General features: G+C 48.9%; 1 protein-coding gene across 4 annotated transcripts; it reads right to left on the bottom strand.

The window, feature by feature from the left end:
• Window positions 1-93: 93 nt before the first annotated feature.
• Window positions 94-11,090, bottom strand: TMEM219 (transmembrane protein 219). Of its 4 annotated transcripts, none has more exons than XM_032155842.2 (6): window positions 10,975-11,090; window positions 9,823-10,024; window positions 9,534-9,723; window positions 4,571-4,800; window positions 1,582-1,752; window positions 94-192 (listed from the first exon to the last, which is right to left on the bottom strand). In XM_032155842.2, exons 2-5 carry the CDS (start codon window positions 9,985-9,987, stop codon window positions 1,615-1,617), a joined length of 723 nt encoding a protein of 240 aa, XP_032011733.1. In that variant the 5' UTR covers window positions 9,988-10,024; window positions 10,975-11,090; the 3' UTR covers window positions 94-192; window positions 1,582-1,614. The 4 variants fall into 4 exon arrangements, with proteins under 4 accessions (XP_032011733.1, XP_032011732.1, XP_032011734.1 ...); XM_032155841.2 differs by having other exon boundaries at window positions 9,823-10,021; window positions 10,975-11,079; XM_032155843.2 differs by lacking the exon at window positions 10,975-11,090 and adding an exon at window positions 10,923-10,974 and having other exon boundaries at window positions 9,823-10,021.
• Window positions 11,091-14,807: the final 3,717 nt, after the last annotated feature.

Below are 14,807 nucleotides of genomic sequence, written 5' to 3' on the forward strand. Positions count from 1 at the left end.
AGTCAACAGGAAAGTGTCCCCCAAAACTTCTAAATCTGCCTACCCTAAAATCCCCACCTCAATCCAACCCCCAATAAACACCATACACACCACTGGGCAAAAGAGCTTTTTATTTTCCCCCACATTCCAGCTCTTCGCTTTTTCTAAAACCTTTTCCAACTCAGAGCCAAGGCCCAAGAAGTTGATTCACACCTGGGGAGAAAGAAAATAAAACAACAAAACAGGTTGAAGAGCTGCTAGAGGAAGCTCTGAGATGTGTGCAGAAATTGAGGAAGGAGCAGAGGGAGTGACAGCTAGAGACCAATGGGCATTTAATCCCAACTAAGGTAGCCTCAGGACCCTGGGGTCTGCCAGGGGCCAGGAAGCCCTCCTTTCCCAGTCCAAGGTTGAGAGGGTCCTGTCATTTCCTGTCCCAAGTAGGTGGTTGGGGCATTTAGGCCCAGCCATCAGCGAAATAAGCAGAGTTGATTTTTAGCTTCCAGTTCCTCTGGCCTGATCAGTTCCCTGGGCCTCAACTATTTCCACTTTTCCCATAGTAACTTCCTAGGGCACTGCAGCCAGCTGAAGCTGAGACCAGTTCAAGAGCTGGATGCATAACACATGGCTCTCAAATTTCATGCACCCGCCTCTGACAAGTGAAGATTTTTTGCAGAAATATTTTTTCCTTTAGTGAGCTGACGTGTGAACTAGTTAACCAACATGACATGACCCCCACCCACTGCTACGTTTGTGAAGCTGATTCCCTCCAAAGATCTTGTTAACGGAATCAGCTTTTTCTAAAGGTAACGATGACTAAATGGAAGACAGAAGGTGCATGTCAAGTTCTTGGGCACATACTATGTCCCCAGTAAATGGGTATCATCAGTTAGACTCTTCTGAGTGGTTCAAGATGAATTTTACAAAATTTCCATCATAAAACTGGGTATCGGAATTTCAGGACAAAAGCAAGACAAATATGGTTCATATCCAGGACGCATCATCAAATGTGAACCCTCTTAACTCACCATTGTTACCCAAATGCTTGAATGTGAACTAGTTATGGGTGAGTCTTAAAATCACAATGTTGCTTGAAAGAAGTCAGCCACAAAAGAATGTGTATGATTCTGTCTACATAGGTTCAAAAATAAGTAAAACCAAACTATATTATTTAGGAATACATACGTGGCAATACATTATAAAGCAGGACAGTAGTTATTTCTAGGGAGAGAGAGGGCATTGTCAGGAAGGAAGGGACCATGGGGGGTTTCTGGACTGCTGGTAATATTCTACTCCTTCCCTCAGTGGTATTTATAAGTATCTACTTTATAATAATTTGCCAAGCTGTCCTTTTATGCTATTGGACTTTTCTACATAAGTGTTAAATATTTTATAATAAAAAAGTTAAAGTAATTAGAAAAATATTGAATGCTGACGGTGCCAAATTGTTCTCAGTCCCTAAGGGAGAGCTGTGGTTGAAAAGGTTCTTGGGGACTCAGAAGCAGCAGTCTTTGAGGAAAAGTCCAAGGATCTGCTCTACCCCAGTTACAACCCCCATCCCCATCCCATTCCCTGCTCCCACAGGACTGGAGCAAAGAACCTCACCTGAGAAACAAGTCGGGAACTAGGCCAGTGCCCTCAGAGCCGGGTTCTAGACCAGTGGGACTCCCGGCGCGGGTGGAAGCATATAGCAGTGACACAGCAGAGAAGGCCACAGAAGAGAAGCAGGAAGGAGCCCAAGACTAGCAGCCTGGAGCCACACAGAGCCAGCTCTTCCTAGGGACGGGTACAGGGAGGGGAGGAGGAGGATATCTTAATCCAGTGCAAGGGCTATAGAAGGAGCCTCCATGAGGGAGAGGGCTCTCCACATCTAGGGAGCAACTGAAGGGAAAATGTTATTTTCATATAAAATGACATTTGTCTTTTTTTTTTTTTTTTTGAGACAGGATCTCACTCTGTCATTCAGGCTGGAGTGCAGTGGTGCGATTTCGGCTCACTGCAACCTCCACCTCCTGGGCTCCAGCTATCTTCCCACCTCAGCCTCCTGAGTAGCTGGGACCACAGGTGTGTGCCACCACGACCAGCTAATTTTTTTTGTATTTTTTGTAGAGATAGGGTTTCATCATGTTGCCCAGGCTCGAACATTTGTCTTGATGGTTTAAAAACTACTTTCTTGTCCAGTTATCAACCTGAACCCCCATCATTACTCCATGAGATAGGAAACTTCATTATGATCCACAGTTCAAAGATGTGTAAGCAGCCGGGCGCGGTGGCTCACGCCTGTAATCCCAGGACTTTAGGAGGCCGAGGCAGGTGGATCACGAGGTCAGGAGATTGAGACCATCCTGGCTAACAAGGTGAAACCCCATCTCTACTAAAAATACAAAAAATTAGCTGGGCATGGTGGCGGGCGCCTGTAGTCCCAGCTACTTGGGAGGCTGAGGCAGGAGAATGGCGTGAACCTGGGAGGCAGGGCTTGCAGTGAGCCGAGATTGCGCCACTGCACTTCAGCCTGGGCAGCAGAGCAAGACTCCGTCTCAAAAAAAAAAAAAAGCGCAAGCAGTGCTAGATCTGGAAACCAGATCTCTGATTCCAAGTCCCAGGTTGCATTCCTCATGGGGTCTTTTCTTTTTTTCTTTATTTGAGATGGAGTCTCACTCTGTTGCCCAGACTGGAGTGCAGTGGCATGATCTCAGCTCACTACAACCTCCGCCTCCCAGGTTCCGGAGAGTCTCCTGCCTCAGCCTCCTGAGTAGCTGGGATTACAAACACCCGCCACAACATCCAGCTAATTTTTAAATTTTTAGTAGAGACGGGGTTTCACCATGTTGGCCAGGCTGGTCTTGGACTCCTGACCTCAAGTGATCCGCCCGCCTTGGCCTCCCAAAGTGCTCGGATTACAGGCGTGAGCCACTGCGCCTCATGGGGTATTTTCAAATGTGAGAGTGGAGTGTGCAGCAGCCTCCTGACTGATGGCCCTCCTCCACTCAGCACCAGGGAAGCACATCGCTCTCCTCCTTAAAACTCCTCAGTGGCCCCCACGGCCTTCAGCATCAGGTCATAGCCCTCTATCCTGCATCCACAGAGCCTCTCCATCAGATCCCTGTGGTCTCTCTTGCCTTTTCTCCTTCCTAAGCCTCTCAACATGGAGTGCTCCCAAAGGCTGAACACTTTCTTTTTTTTTTCTTGAGACAGGGTTTCTCTCTGGCACCCAGGCTGGAGTGCAGTGGCACAATCATGGCTCACTGCAGCCTCAAACTCCTGGGATCAAAGGATCCTCGCATCTCAGCCTCCTGAGTAGCTGGGACTATAGGTGTGTACCACCACACCCTGCTAATTTAAAAAAAAAAAAGTTTTTTTAAGAAATGGGGTCGCGGGCATGGTGGCTCACACCTGTAATCCCAGCACTTTGGGAGGCCGAGGCGGGCAGATCACCAGGTCAGGAGATTGAGATCATCCTGGCTAACAAGGTGAAACCCCGTTTCTACTAAAAATACAAAAATTAGCAGGGCATGGTGGCAGGCACCTGTAGTCCCAGCTACTCGGGAGCCTGAGGCAGGAGAATGGCGTGAACCTGTAAGGTGGAGTTTGCAGTGAGCCGAGATTGCACCACTGCACTCCAGCCTGGGCAACAGAGCAAGACTCCATCTCAAAAAAAAAAAAAAAAAGAAACGAGGTCTTGCTATGTTCTCCAGGCTGGTCTGGAACTCCTGGCCTCAGGCATTCTCCTTGCTTCAGCCTCCCAAAGTGCTGGGACTACAGATGTGACACCTGGCTGAACACTTTTCAATCTCTAGGCCTGTGCGCATGCTGGTGCCTTTGCCTGGAGTGTACCTCCCCCTCTCTTGAACCTCCTCTACTGCAGTCCCTGTCCAAATCTTCATTCTTCAAGGATCATCCTGACCTGACAGAAGGTGTGGGTTGCAACTCTGGCTCTGCCACTTAACCAGTTGTGTGGCCTTCAGCAATTCACTCCCTTTCTCTAAACCTGTTTCCTCATCTGTAAAATGGATAATAACACCTACCTCAAAAGGCTATTTTAGGATCAAATGAATTAATGAACCCTGAGAGCACTTTGTGCATTATAAACCGCTGTACACAATGTTCTTTGGTAAATGCCACCTTCTCTGTGAAGCACTCTCCATAAATGTTCAAGTTAGGGTTAATGGCTCCTTACTCTGTGTTTGCATAACACTTTGCTCACATCTCTCGAATAGCAATTAGCCCATTTGCCTCTTATTATAGCTTCTGAACTCCTTTGAGGTAGAGAGAATGTTTTAAAGACAATAGTAAACAATAATAGCTGTCACTTATCAAATCTCTATGTCCCAGGCATTGTGCTGGGCACTTCACAGTCATTCTCATTTAATCCTTATTTGGTGGAATTAAGAGATAGGGTCATGTTTTCTGTTTTACAGATGAGGAAGCTGACACTCAGAGATGTTTAGACACTTGTTCTAAGTCACACAGCCCCCAAGGCAGGGTTATAAAACCTGCGCTTTTTCTACAAGGTAGAATTGTTTCCAGGGACCTTCAAGATACAGCAGTCAGCAGGCAGTCTACAAAACCCTGGCGACCCATCTGAGGATCTTACCGAGGTGAGCAGCTTGGTCAGCACAAGGCCTTCATGGCTCCAGACACTAACACATTCCTCACCCATTCTAGGGCTCAGGGTGGCATTTCCAGCCCCCTCCTCTGAGCAGGATATGGGTGGCTGGCTGGAGGGTAGGATTCCTGGAACAGCACTAAAATACAGGCAGGTTCCTGCAGTCCTTTCTGTGGTCACCCTGGCTGTGATAAGGACCAGTTGTCCTGCAGAAGATCCTGTGAAAGGCACAGAAGAGAAAATGGAAGAAAATGAGAGGTGATGCGGGAGCCTCTGTCTTTACGCTTCTTTTCTTGTATTTTCTTTTTCTTTCTTTTTTTTTTTTTTTTTTTGAGATGGAGTCTCACTCTGTCACCCAGGCTGTAGTGCACTGATGCGATCCCGGCTCACTGCAAGCTCCGCCTCCCAGGTTCACGCCATTCTCCTGCCTCAGCCTCCCGAGTAGCTGGGACTACAGGCGCCCGCCACCACGCCTGGCTAATTTTTTGTATTTTTAGTAGAGATGGGATTTCACTGTGGTAGCCAGGATGGTCTTGATCTCCTGACCTCATGATCCGCCCGCCTCGGCCTCCCAAAGTGCTGGGATTACAGGCGTGAGCCATCGTGCCCGGCCCTTTTCTTGTATTTTCTTTCTTTATTTTTTTTAGATGGGGTCTCACTTTGTCGTGCAAGTTGGAGTGCAGTGGCACGATCCCAGCTCACTGGAGCCTCAACCTCCTGGGCTCAAGTGATCCTCCCACCTCAGTCTCCTGAGTAGGTAGGGCTACAAGCATGTGCCACCTACCTGGCTAATTTTTAAAAAATTTTTTTGTAGGCTGGGCGTGGTGGCTCACGCTTGTAATCCCAGCACTTTGGGAGGCCGAGGCGGGCGGATCATGAGGTCAGGAGATTGAGACCACGGTGAAACCCTGTCTCTACTAAAAATACAAAAAATTAGCCGGGCGTGGTGGCGGGCACCTGTAGTCCCAGCTACTTGGAGAGGCTGAGGCAGGAGAATGGCGTGAACCCGGGAGGCGGAGCTTGCAGTGAGCCGAGATCGCGCCACTGCACTCCAGCCTGGGCGACAGAGCGAGACTCCGTCTCAAAAAAAAAAAAAAAAAAAAAATTTTTTTGTAGAAACAGGGTATCACTGTATTGCCCAGGCTGGACTCAAACTCCTGGGCTCAAGCCATCCTGCTACGCTGACCTCCCAAAATGTTAGGATTCCAGGCATGAACCACCACACCTGGCCCTATTCATTTTTTAAGGCTTTCTATAATACCAGGTGTTTTCGCATTGATTCTATTCAATAAAGTATTCCATATACCATTATTTATATCACTGACAAATGAAAATAACTTTGTATCAATATAAACACAAATTAAGTTGTAATTTAAATTAACTTAAATTAAAATCAATACAACAACCATACTAATACTCGCAAGGCTGCAGTGAAATGGGCAGATACACATTGCCCATGTCAGTTTGCATAAACTAGTTCATTCTTTTTAAGAAAGCAGTTTCTCACTTGGTACCAAAATCCATTAAAAGGTTCTCACCCTATTTTAAATTAGTGGGGAAAGGATGGCCTCAGTAAATGGCCTTGGGAAAATTTCCAGGTAGAAAAAAACATAACGTCAAACTGTTATCTTATAAAATAAAGTTCTGATGTATTAAAGAACTATACAAACTAAAAAAAAAAACAAGTATTAAAAGAAAATACAGAATATTTTATTTTATTATTTTTGAGACAGAGTTTCACTCTTGTTGCCCAGGCTGGAGTGCAGTGGTGCGATCTCGGCTCACTGCAGCCTCCACCTCCTAGGTTTAAGCAATTCTCCTGCCTCAGCCTTGCGAGTCACTGGGATTACAGGCGCCCACCACCATGCCTGGCTAATTTTTTGTATTTTTAGTAGAGATGGGGTTTCATCATGTTGGCCAGGCCAGTCTTAAACTCCTGACCTCAGGTGATCCACCTGCCTCAGCCTCCCGAAGACTGGGATTATAGCAATGAGCCACCATGCCTGGCCAGAATATTTTCTAATTTTAAAATGAGGAAGGCCTTCCTATGAAAGACACAAAACCTAAAAGTCTTAATAACGGACAAGAGTGATAAACCTAACCTCATAAAAATTAAAGACTCCTATGCAATGAAAGATAAGTTAAAAAAACAAGTAACATATTGAAAATACCTATAATATATTTAAATGACAAAAGGTTTACTATCCAGAATAAAGACCTTCTACAAATCAAGAAGAAAAAGACAAATAAAAGAAAAATGAACAAAGGAAACAAACAGGTAATTCACAGACAACATGAAAACAGACAATAAACCATAAGAAGAGGCTCAACCTTACTAGCAATCAAGAGAAAGAAAATTAAAACAATTGGGTAATAGGCCAGACCTGGTAGCTCATGCCTGTAATCCCAGCACTTTGGGAGGCGAGGCAGGAGGATCACTTGAGCCCAGTAGTTTGAAACTAGCCTGGGCAACATAGTGAGACCCCATATCTATAAAAAATACAAAAATTGGCCAGGCGCAGTGGCTCACACCTGTAATCCCAGCACTTTGGGAGGCCAAGGCGGGCGGATCATGAGGTCAGGAGTTCAAGACCAGCCTGGCCAACATGGTGAAATCCCATCTCTACTAAAAATACAAAAATTAGCTGGGCATGGTGCCACGTGCCTGTAATCCCAGCTACTTGGGAGGCTGAGGCAGGAGAATCTCTTGAAACTGGGAGGCAGAGATTCCAGTGAGCTGAGATCACACCACTGCCATCTAGTCTGGGTGACAAAGCAAGACTCTTTGGGGTGGGGGAGAATTAGCTAGGGGGGGAATTAGTTGGGTATGATGGCGAGCACCTGTAATCCCAGCTACTCAGGAGGCTGAGGCAGTAGAATGCTTACTGCAAGCCCTGCCTCCCAGGGATAAGCAATCCTCCTACCTTAGCCTCCCGAGTAGCTGGAACCACAGGTGTGCACCACAATGCCTGGCTATATATATATATATATTTTGGTATTTTTAGTAGAGACAGAGTCTTGCCATGTTGTCCAGGCTGGTCTCCAACTCCTGAGCTCAAGCAATCTGCCTGCCTTGGCCTTCCAAAGGGCTGGAATTACAGGTGTGAGCCACCACATCCGGCCCCAACTGTACACTTTCAATGGGTGAATTGTATGGTATATGAATCATATCTCAATAAAACTATTATATATCTATTTAAAAGTAAAAAGAATGGCAAAGAATTGTCCCAAGTCTGCATATATCAGACACATTCCTTATTTTTGTTAACATACATGTACACCTGGACATGCAGAGACCCACTCCCCCGACACATATATACTCATAGGAGAATCTTAGAATGATAGTGTTGCAAAGGACCTCAGAAGTCAGAAAATCCCACCCTCTTCCATCCCTCTTTATCTTAGCATATTTTAGATAAGGCCAAATGTCACACAGGGATTATTGGCATCCACTGACATTTTCACATTCTATTGCTTGTCATTTTCCCAGAAGACTATAGCTCTTTGGAAATTGATGGTGTCTAGTTTTTTTCTGCATCCTTTGTGGCATACAGAACTATGCTAAGGAAAAAGGGGTCTCTAGGAGGAGGTGGCTAAAGGATGAGAAAACATTAGGTCAAACCTAGCCCATTTCATCCTACCTCCAAGGATAGACTCAAAGAACATCAGAACTGGCAGAGGAAGAAAGCATTCATAGAAAACCTACCCTGTCAGCAGCATGTTCACTGAAAGCCCTAATCACAGAAGTGACTAAAGTCCAGGGACATGCCCAAGGTCATCACTGGTGAGGTCAGAGGCAGGGCCCAGCCCTGAGCGTTCTGATACCCGACCCCACAGTCCTCTGTGATCTCACCTTACTTTTTTTGGGGGGGGGGCGGGGGAGGTGCGGGACAGAGTCTCTCTCTATTGCCCAGGCTAGAGTGCAGTGGTGTGATCTCTGCTTATTGCAACCTCCGCCTCCTGGGTTCAAGCGATTCTCCTGCCTCAGCCTCCCAAGTAGCTGGGACTACAGGCGCCTGCGACCACACCTGGCTAATTTTTGTATTTTTGTTTGTTTGTTTGAGACAGAGTCTTGCTCTGTCTCCCAGGCTGGAGTGCAGTGGCACGATCTTGGCTCACCGCAACCTCCACCTCCTGGGTTCAAGCAATTCTCCTGCCTCAGCCTCCCAAGTAACTGGGACTACAGGCGTGTACCACCGAGCCTGGCTAATTTTTTTTTTTGAGACCAAGTTTTGCTCTGTTGTCCAGGCTGGAGTGCAGTGGTATGATCTCGGCTCACTGCAACCTCCGCCTCCCGGGTTCAAGTGATTCTCCTGCCTCAGCCTCCTGAGTAGCTGGGATTACAGGCATGTGCAACCATGCCCGGCTAGTTTTTGTATTTTTAGTAGAGATGGGGTTTCACCATGTTGGTGAGGCTGGACTCAAACCCCTGACCTCATGATCTGCCTGCCTCGGCCTCCCAAAGTGCTGGGATTACCGGTGTGAGCCACCGCGACCAGCCCACCTGGTTAATTTTTGTATTTCTAGTAGAGACAGGGTTTCACCATGTTGACCAGGCTGGTCTCCAACTCCTAACCTCATGATCCGCCCTCCTCGGACTCCCAAAGTGCTGGGATTACAGGCATGAGCCACCGCGCCTAGTCTATTTTTTTTTTTTGAGACAGAATCTCGCTCTGTCACCCAGGCTGGAGTGCAATGGTGTGATCTCGGTTCACTGCAACCTCCGCCTCCTGGGTTCAAGCGATTCTCCTGCCTCAGCCTCCCGAGTAGCTGGGATTAGAGGCACCTGCCACCATGCCTGGCTAATTTTTGTATTTTCAGTAGAGACGGGGTTTCATCATGTTGGCCAGGCTGGTCTCAAAATCCTGACCTCAAATGATCCACCTACCTTGGCCTCCCAAAGTGCTGGGATTACAGGCATGAGCCACCCGCACCCAGGCTCTGATCTCACCTTTCAATCCCATCTGACTTCCCAGAACTGTGGCCTGGAATGTCCGGGTCTTGTTCCTGTCTGGACTGTCTCCGAAGTTCAAGGTGGTCAGTAAGCCCACGACGTGAGTCCCTCGCCACTTCCCTGTGACTGTCCCATTCCTGGGACACAGGGTCAGCTGGCCAAAAGATCTCAAAAAAGAGACCCAGTCCTGTGAGCAAAAGAAGGGTGGGAGACGGGTGAGATGAGATTAGCAGCAAAAGCCTGTCTAGGTTGGAAGGAAGATCGGGTACGGGGGTGGGGAACTTACCTGGGGGATATCAGGGCTGCGCAGGCCAGTCCTGTGGGTGAGGAGGAAGCTGCCAAGGCCCAGGCCAGAGAGACCAAGGAGCAGCAGGATCAAAGTGGCACAGACCAGAGGTGGGTGGTGGGCCAGACACAGGTGCAGGTTGTGCCCTGCCTGGCAGTTGTCCATGGGGAGCAGAGGGGGCTGAACCTCCGGGGACAGCCTGCTGGAAGACAGGGAGGGAGAATGGGACAAGAGCACCACTTTTACGCAAAGAGAAAAGAAAGCTCAGAGAAGACAAGGGACTTCCCAAGGCCACACAGTAAGTGGCAGAGCCAGAATAAGAAACCAAGGTTCCCGACTCCAAAAGTTCATCTCCCTGCACTGCTGGATAAATATTTGCTGCATTTCATTTCTGAAGTAATCTAAATGGAAGCAGAATAGGGTACTCCGTGCTGGAAGAAGGAACCTGAAAGGGAGACTTCTCAGCTGGAGAAACAGGAAGCACTGTTCTGGGGCGAGGGTTTGGCTGAGGAATAGTTCCAGCCAGAGCCCAGACAAGGGAAGACTCTGGAGAAGAACTCCACTGTGCAGCTAAACGGCTAGATCTGAATCCCTTTCTGTTATTCACTGACACTGTGAGCTTAAGAATCCATGAAATGGGAGTTCTGAGAACACCAAGTAATAAGGATTAAACGTGGCGGATGAAGCAGGAATTCAACAAATGTCCACTTCCTTTCTCTTTCTCGTACAGATCTTCAAAACCAGGTAAGGCGAGGCAAAAAATACTGTGAGGGAAACTGAGGCTCGCGGACTTTAACATAGGAGGGGTAGGGCCAAGGTCTGAACCCCGCCTCCTGCTTCCAAGTGGGGTGCTCCTTCCCACGCAAGGTGCGACGGCCTGATGGAAAAGAACTTCTGGAAGGCGAAGAGATAAACAGGGGTCGGGGGAGAAGGAGGGAGCCACGGAAATGTAGGTGTCACAAATGCTCAGCCCTGCCCCGCCTCCCGTCCGGCTGGAAATGGGTTAAAGGGAGGGGAGGGCAGAGCCTGAGGGTCCGCGGCCGCTGGTGCACCTGAGCACCCCCTCCCCGGAAAGCCCCCGCCCCGAACGATTGCAACACCCTCGTCCTCTCCCGGTCTCGCGCGTCGGATCCTCCAGCCGCTCGCTCTTACCCCTCGGGGCCGGGCGGAGGCCGGCGCCCCCAGCGACGTCACGAGCGGGGCCGCGAGGGGGCGGGGTCCGTGCTCAGCGCTTTCGTCCCCGACCCTCCTCCTCGCGCGGCCCCGCCCCGCGGCCGGGTCCGCATGCGCAGTGGCCACGCGGGCGCCTGCCTCGGAGCTCCCCGCCAGGGTGGGGGCGTACCAAAGGGACACCCAAGGAAGGGGCCACCGGGAAGGAAAACCTCCGAGGGAGGGGTGGAAACGGGAGCAAGGCCAGGGAGCAAGTGCGAGAAACGTCGCAGAAGCCCGCAGGCTCCCTCCAGAGAGACTGGCGAGAACTGCCTCAGAAGCTTGTCGCGGGCATTTTTGGGCTGTGCGTCCCCCACCCGCGCCAATAGCACAGCCCAGCCGCGCCCGGGTTCCCGGTGAGGACTCGGTATCCGCTCAGTTGCAGGGCTGCCACTTGAGAAGTCTGTCCACTGGGTTTGGGAGTGGTGTTTTGGGCTCCGCTCTTGTGTGCACCCCGATCATGCTTAATGTCTGCAACTTTCTCGTGGACCCTGGCTTTTAGTGACTCCTTAATGTATAGGATACTGGAGCTGAAGAGTTGCTCAGTAGAGAGCCTCTCAGTTCACTTCTGCCCAAGTTTTGGAGGTGAGAACATCTGACCGGAGGTAGCATGACACATGGAGCCAGGAACTTTGGGTTCAAATCCTGACTGTCCGTACCCTCGCATAAGCCATAGCCGCGCTCTCAGGGGACTAAGCTTATCCTTATGCTAAAGAAGATCATCCTATCTATCTCACCGGTTGGATCAGAAGCTTAAAGGGTAAAATGTGGGAAAACATGGGCCCAGTGCCCACTGAGCACACAGGACAGATGCTACTTGAAACGGAATCTATTTAATTCGACTGTGGCTTCCTTAAGGCAGAGACCATGTCGTTTGTATCAACAGCCACAAAAGTCTGTGGCACAAAACCTTCGCATATACAAATGATTTTTTTTTTTTTTTTTTGAGACAGGGTCTCAGTCTGTCGCCAGGCTGGAGTGCAGTGGTGCGATCTCGACTGGCTGCAACCTCCACCTCCCAGGTTCAAGCGATTCTCCTGCCTCAGCCTTCCGAGTAGCTGGGACTACAGGCGCGCGCCACCACGCCCAGCTAATTTTTGTATTTTTAGTAGAGATGAGGTTTCACCATGTTGGCCAGACTGGTCTCGATCTCTTGATCTCGTGGTCTGCCTGCATCGGCCCCCCAAAGTGCTGGGATTACAAGCGTGAACCACCGCACCCGGCCGATTTTTTTTTTTTTTTTTTGACAGAGCCTTGCTCTGTCATCGCCCAGGCTGGAGTTCAGTGGCACTATCAAAGCTCACTGCAGCCTGGACGTCTTGGGCTCAAGAGATCCTCCCGCCTCAGCCTCCTGGGTAGTTGAGACAGCCGGTAGTCACACGCCACCCACCATGCCCAGCTAACTTTTGCATAGTGTGTAGACATGGGGTTTTGCCATTTGCCATGTTGCCCAGGCATGTCTCAAACTCCTGACCTCAAGCAGTCCTCCCGCCTCGGCCTCCCAAAGTGCTGGGATTACAGGCGTGAGCCACCTTGCCCTGACTAGTCAAATGATTTTTGACAAGGGTGCTCTGGCCATTCAGTAGAGAAAAGAGTCTTTTCTGTGCATTGAAGGACACAACAGGCTGGGCATGGTGGCTCAAGCCTGTAATCCTAGCACTTTGGGAGGCCGAGGCGGGTGCATCACCTGAGGTCAGGAGTTTGAGACCAGCCTGGCCAACATGGTGAAACCCCATCTCTACTAAAAGTACAAAATTAGCCAGGCATGGTGCCGGGCGCCTATAATCCCAGCTACTCGGGAGGCTAAGGCTGGAGAATCGCTTGAACCCGGGGAGTGGAGGTTGCAGTGAGCTGAGATTGCACCACTTCACTCCAGCCTGGGCAAAAGATCAAAACTCTGCCCCCTAAAAGACAAAAACAAAAACAAAGGAAAGGACAATGAAAAGGCAACCCCAGAATGAGAGGAAATATCAAATCATATATCTGATAAGGGGTTAATATCTACAATATATAAAGAACTCCTACAACTCAACAACAGCCCAATCTCAGCTCACCTCAACCTCCACCTCTCAGGCTCAAGGAATTCTCCTGCCTCAGCCTCCCGAGTAACTGGGATTACAGGCACATGCCACTATCACCTGGCTAATTTTTGTATTTATTAGTAGAGACAGGGTTTCACCATATTGGCCAGGCTGATCTCAAACTCCTGACCTCAAATGATCCACCCACCTCCCAAAGTACTGGGATTACAGGTGTGAGCCACCGGGCCCGGCCTAATTTTTTGTATTTTTAGGGGAGATGGGGTTTCATCATGTTGGCCAGGCTGGTCTCAAATTCCTGACCTCAGGTGATCCACCCGACTCAGACTCCCAAAGTGCTGGGATTACAGGTGTGAACCACCGCGCCCAGCCAAGTATACCAACATTTTGACTTAATCCACTCAACAAGCCCTCAAAGTGGATGTTATTCTGGAAAGCTGACCCTTAGTTTAAGTCAGGGGTCCCCAACCCCTGGGCCATGGGGCCAGTACCAGTCCATGACCTGTTAGGAACTGAGCCGCACAGCAGGAAGTGAATGGCTGGTGATAGAAGCTTCATCTGTATTTACAGCTGCTCCCTATTGCCTGCATTACTGCCTCAGCTCTGCTTCCTGTCAGATCAGTAGCAGCATTAGATTATCATAGGAGCATGAATCCTATTGTGAACTGCGCATGCAAGGGATCTAGGTTGCTCCTTATGAGAATCTAATGCCTGATGATCTCTCACTGTCTCCCATCAACATCAGATGAGACTATCTAGTTGCAGGAAAACAAACTCAGGGATCCCACTGATTCTACTTTATGATGAGTTCTGTAATTATTTTATTATACCTTATAATGTAATAATAATAGAAATAAAGTGCAAAATAAATGTAATGTGCTTGAATCATCCCGAAACCCTTCCTCCCCCGGTGGAAAAATTGTCTTCCATGAAACTGGTCCCCAGTGCCAAAAAGGTTGGGGACTGCTAGTTTAATTTAACCAAGGTCATACATATATTAGGTGGCAGAAGTTGGGTTATGATTTAAGCCTGACCACAGCATGGCATGTGGGAATGAGAAAGCCCTGTTGAGGCTCGTTCATTCAATAAGCATCTGTTGGCTGCCAGGCTGTGTATTCTGTGGGCTAGGAATATAGTGGTGGACAAAGTATTCATGATCTCTGGCCTCCTGGAACTACAATCTGGCATGTTCAGGCTGGGCACAGTGGCTCATGCCTGTAACCCCAGCACTTTGGGAGGCTGAGGCGGGAGGATCTCCTGAGGTCGGGAGTTCAAGACCAATCTGACCAACATGGAGAAACCCCATCTCTACTAAAAATACAAAATTATTCGGGCGTGGTGGCATATGCCTGTAATCCCAGCTACTTGGGAGGCTGAGGCAGGAGAATCGCTTGAACCTGGGAGGCGGAGATTGCGGTGAGCTGAGATCACGCCATTGCACTCCAGCCTGGACAACAAGAGTGAAACTCCATCTCAAAAAAAAAAAAAGCAACAAGAAAAGTGCATGTTTGCCTAAACTTTTTTTCTTCTTCTTATTTATTTTTTTTGGAGGCAGAGTTTCACTCTGGTTGCCCAGGCTGGAGGGCAGTCGCGCAATCTCAGTTCACAGCAACCTCTGCCTCCTGGGTTCAAGCAATTGTCCTGCCTTAGCCTCCCTAGTAGCGGGGACTACAGGCGTGCGTCACCAGGCCCAGTTAATTTTTTTGTATTTTTAGTAGAGACAGGGTTTTGCCATGT

Source organism: Hylobates moloch, unplaced genomic scaffold (assembly GCF_009828535.3).
Source record: "Hylobates moloch isolate HMO894 unplaced genomic scaffold, HMol_V3 SCAFFOLD_6, whole genome shotgun sequence".
In the NCBI taxonomy this organism is placed as follows: domain Eukaryota; kingdom Metazoa; phylum Chordata; class Mammalia; order Primates; family Hylobatidae; genus Hylobates; species Hylobates moloch.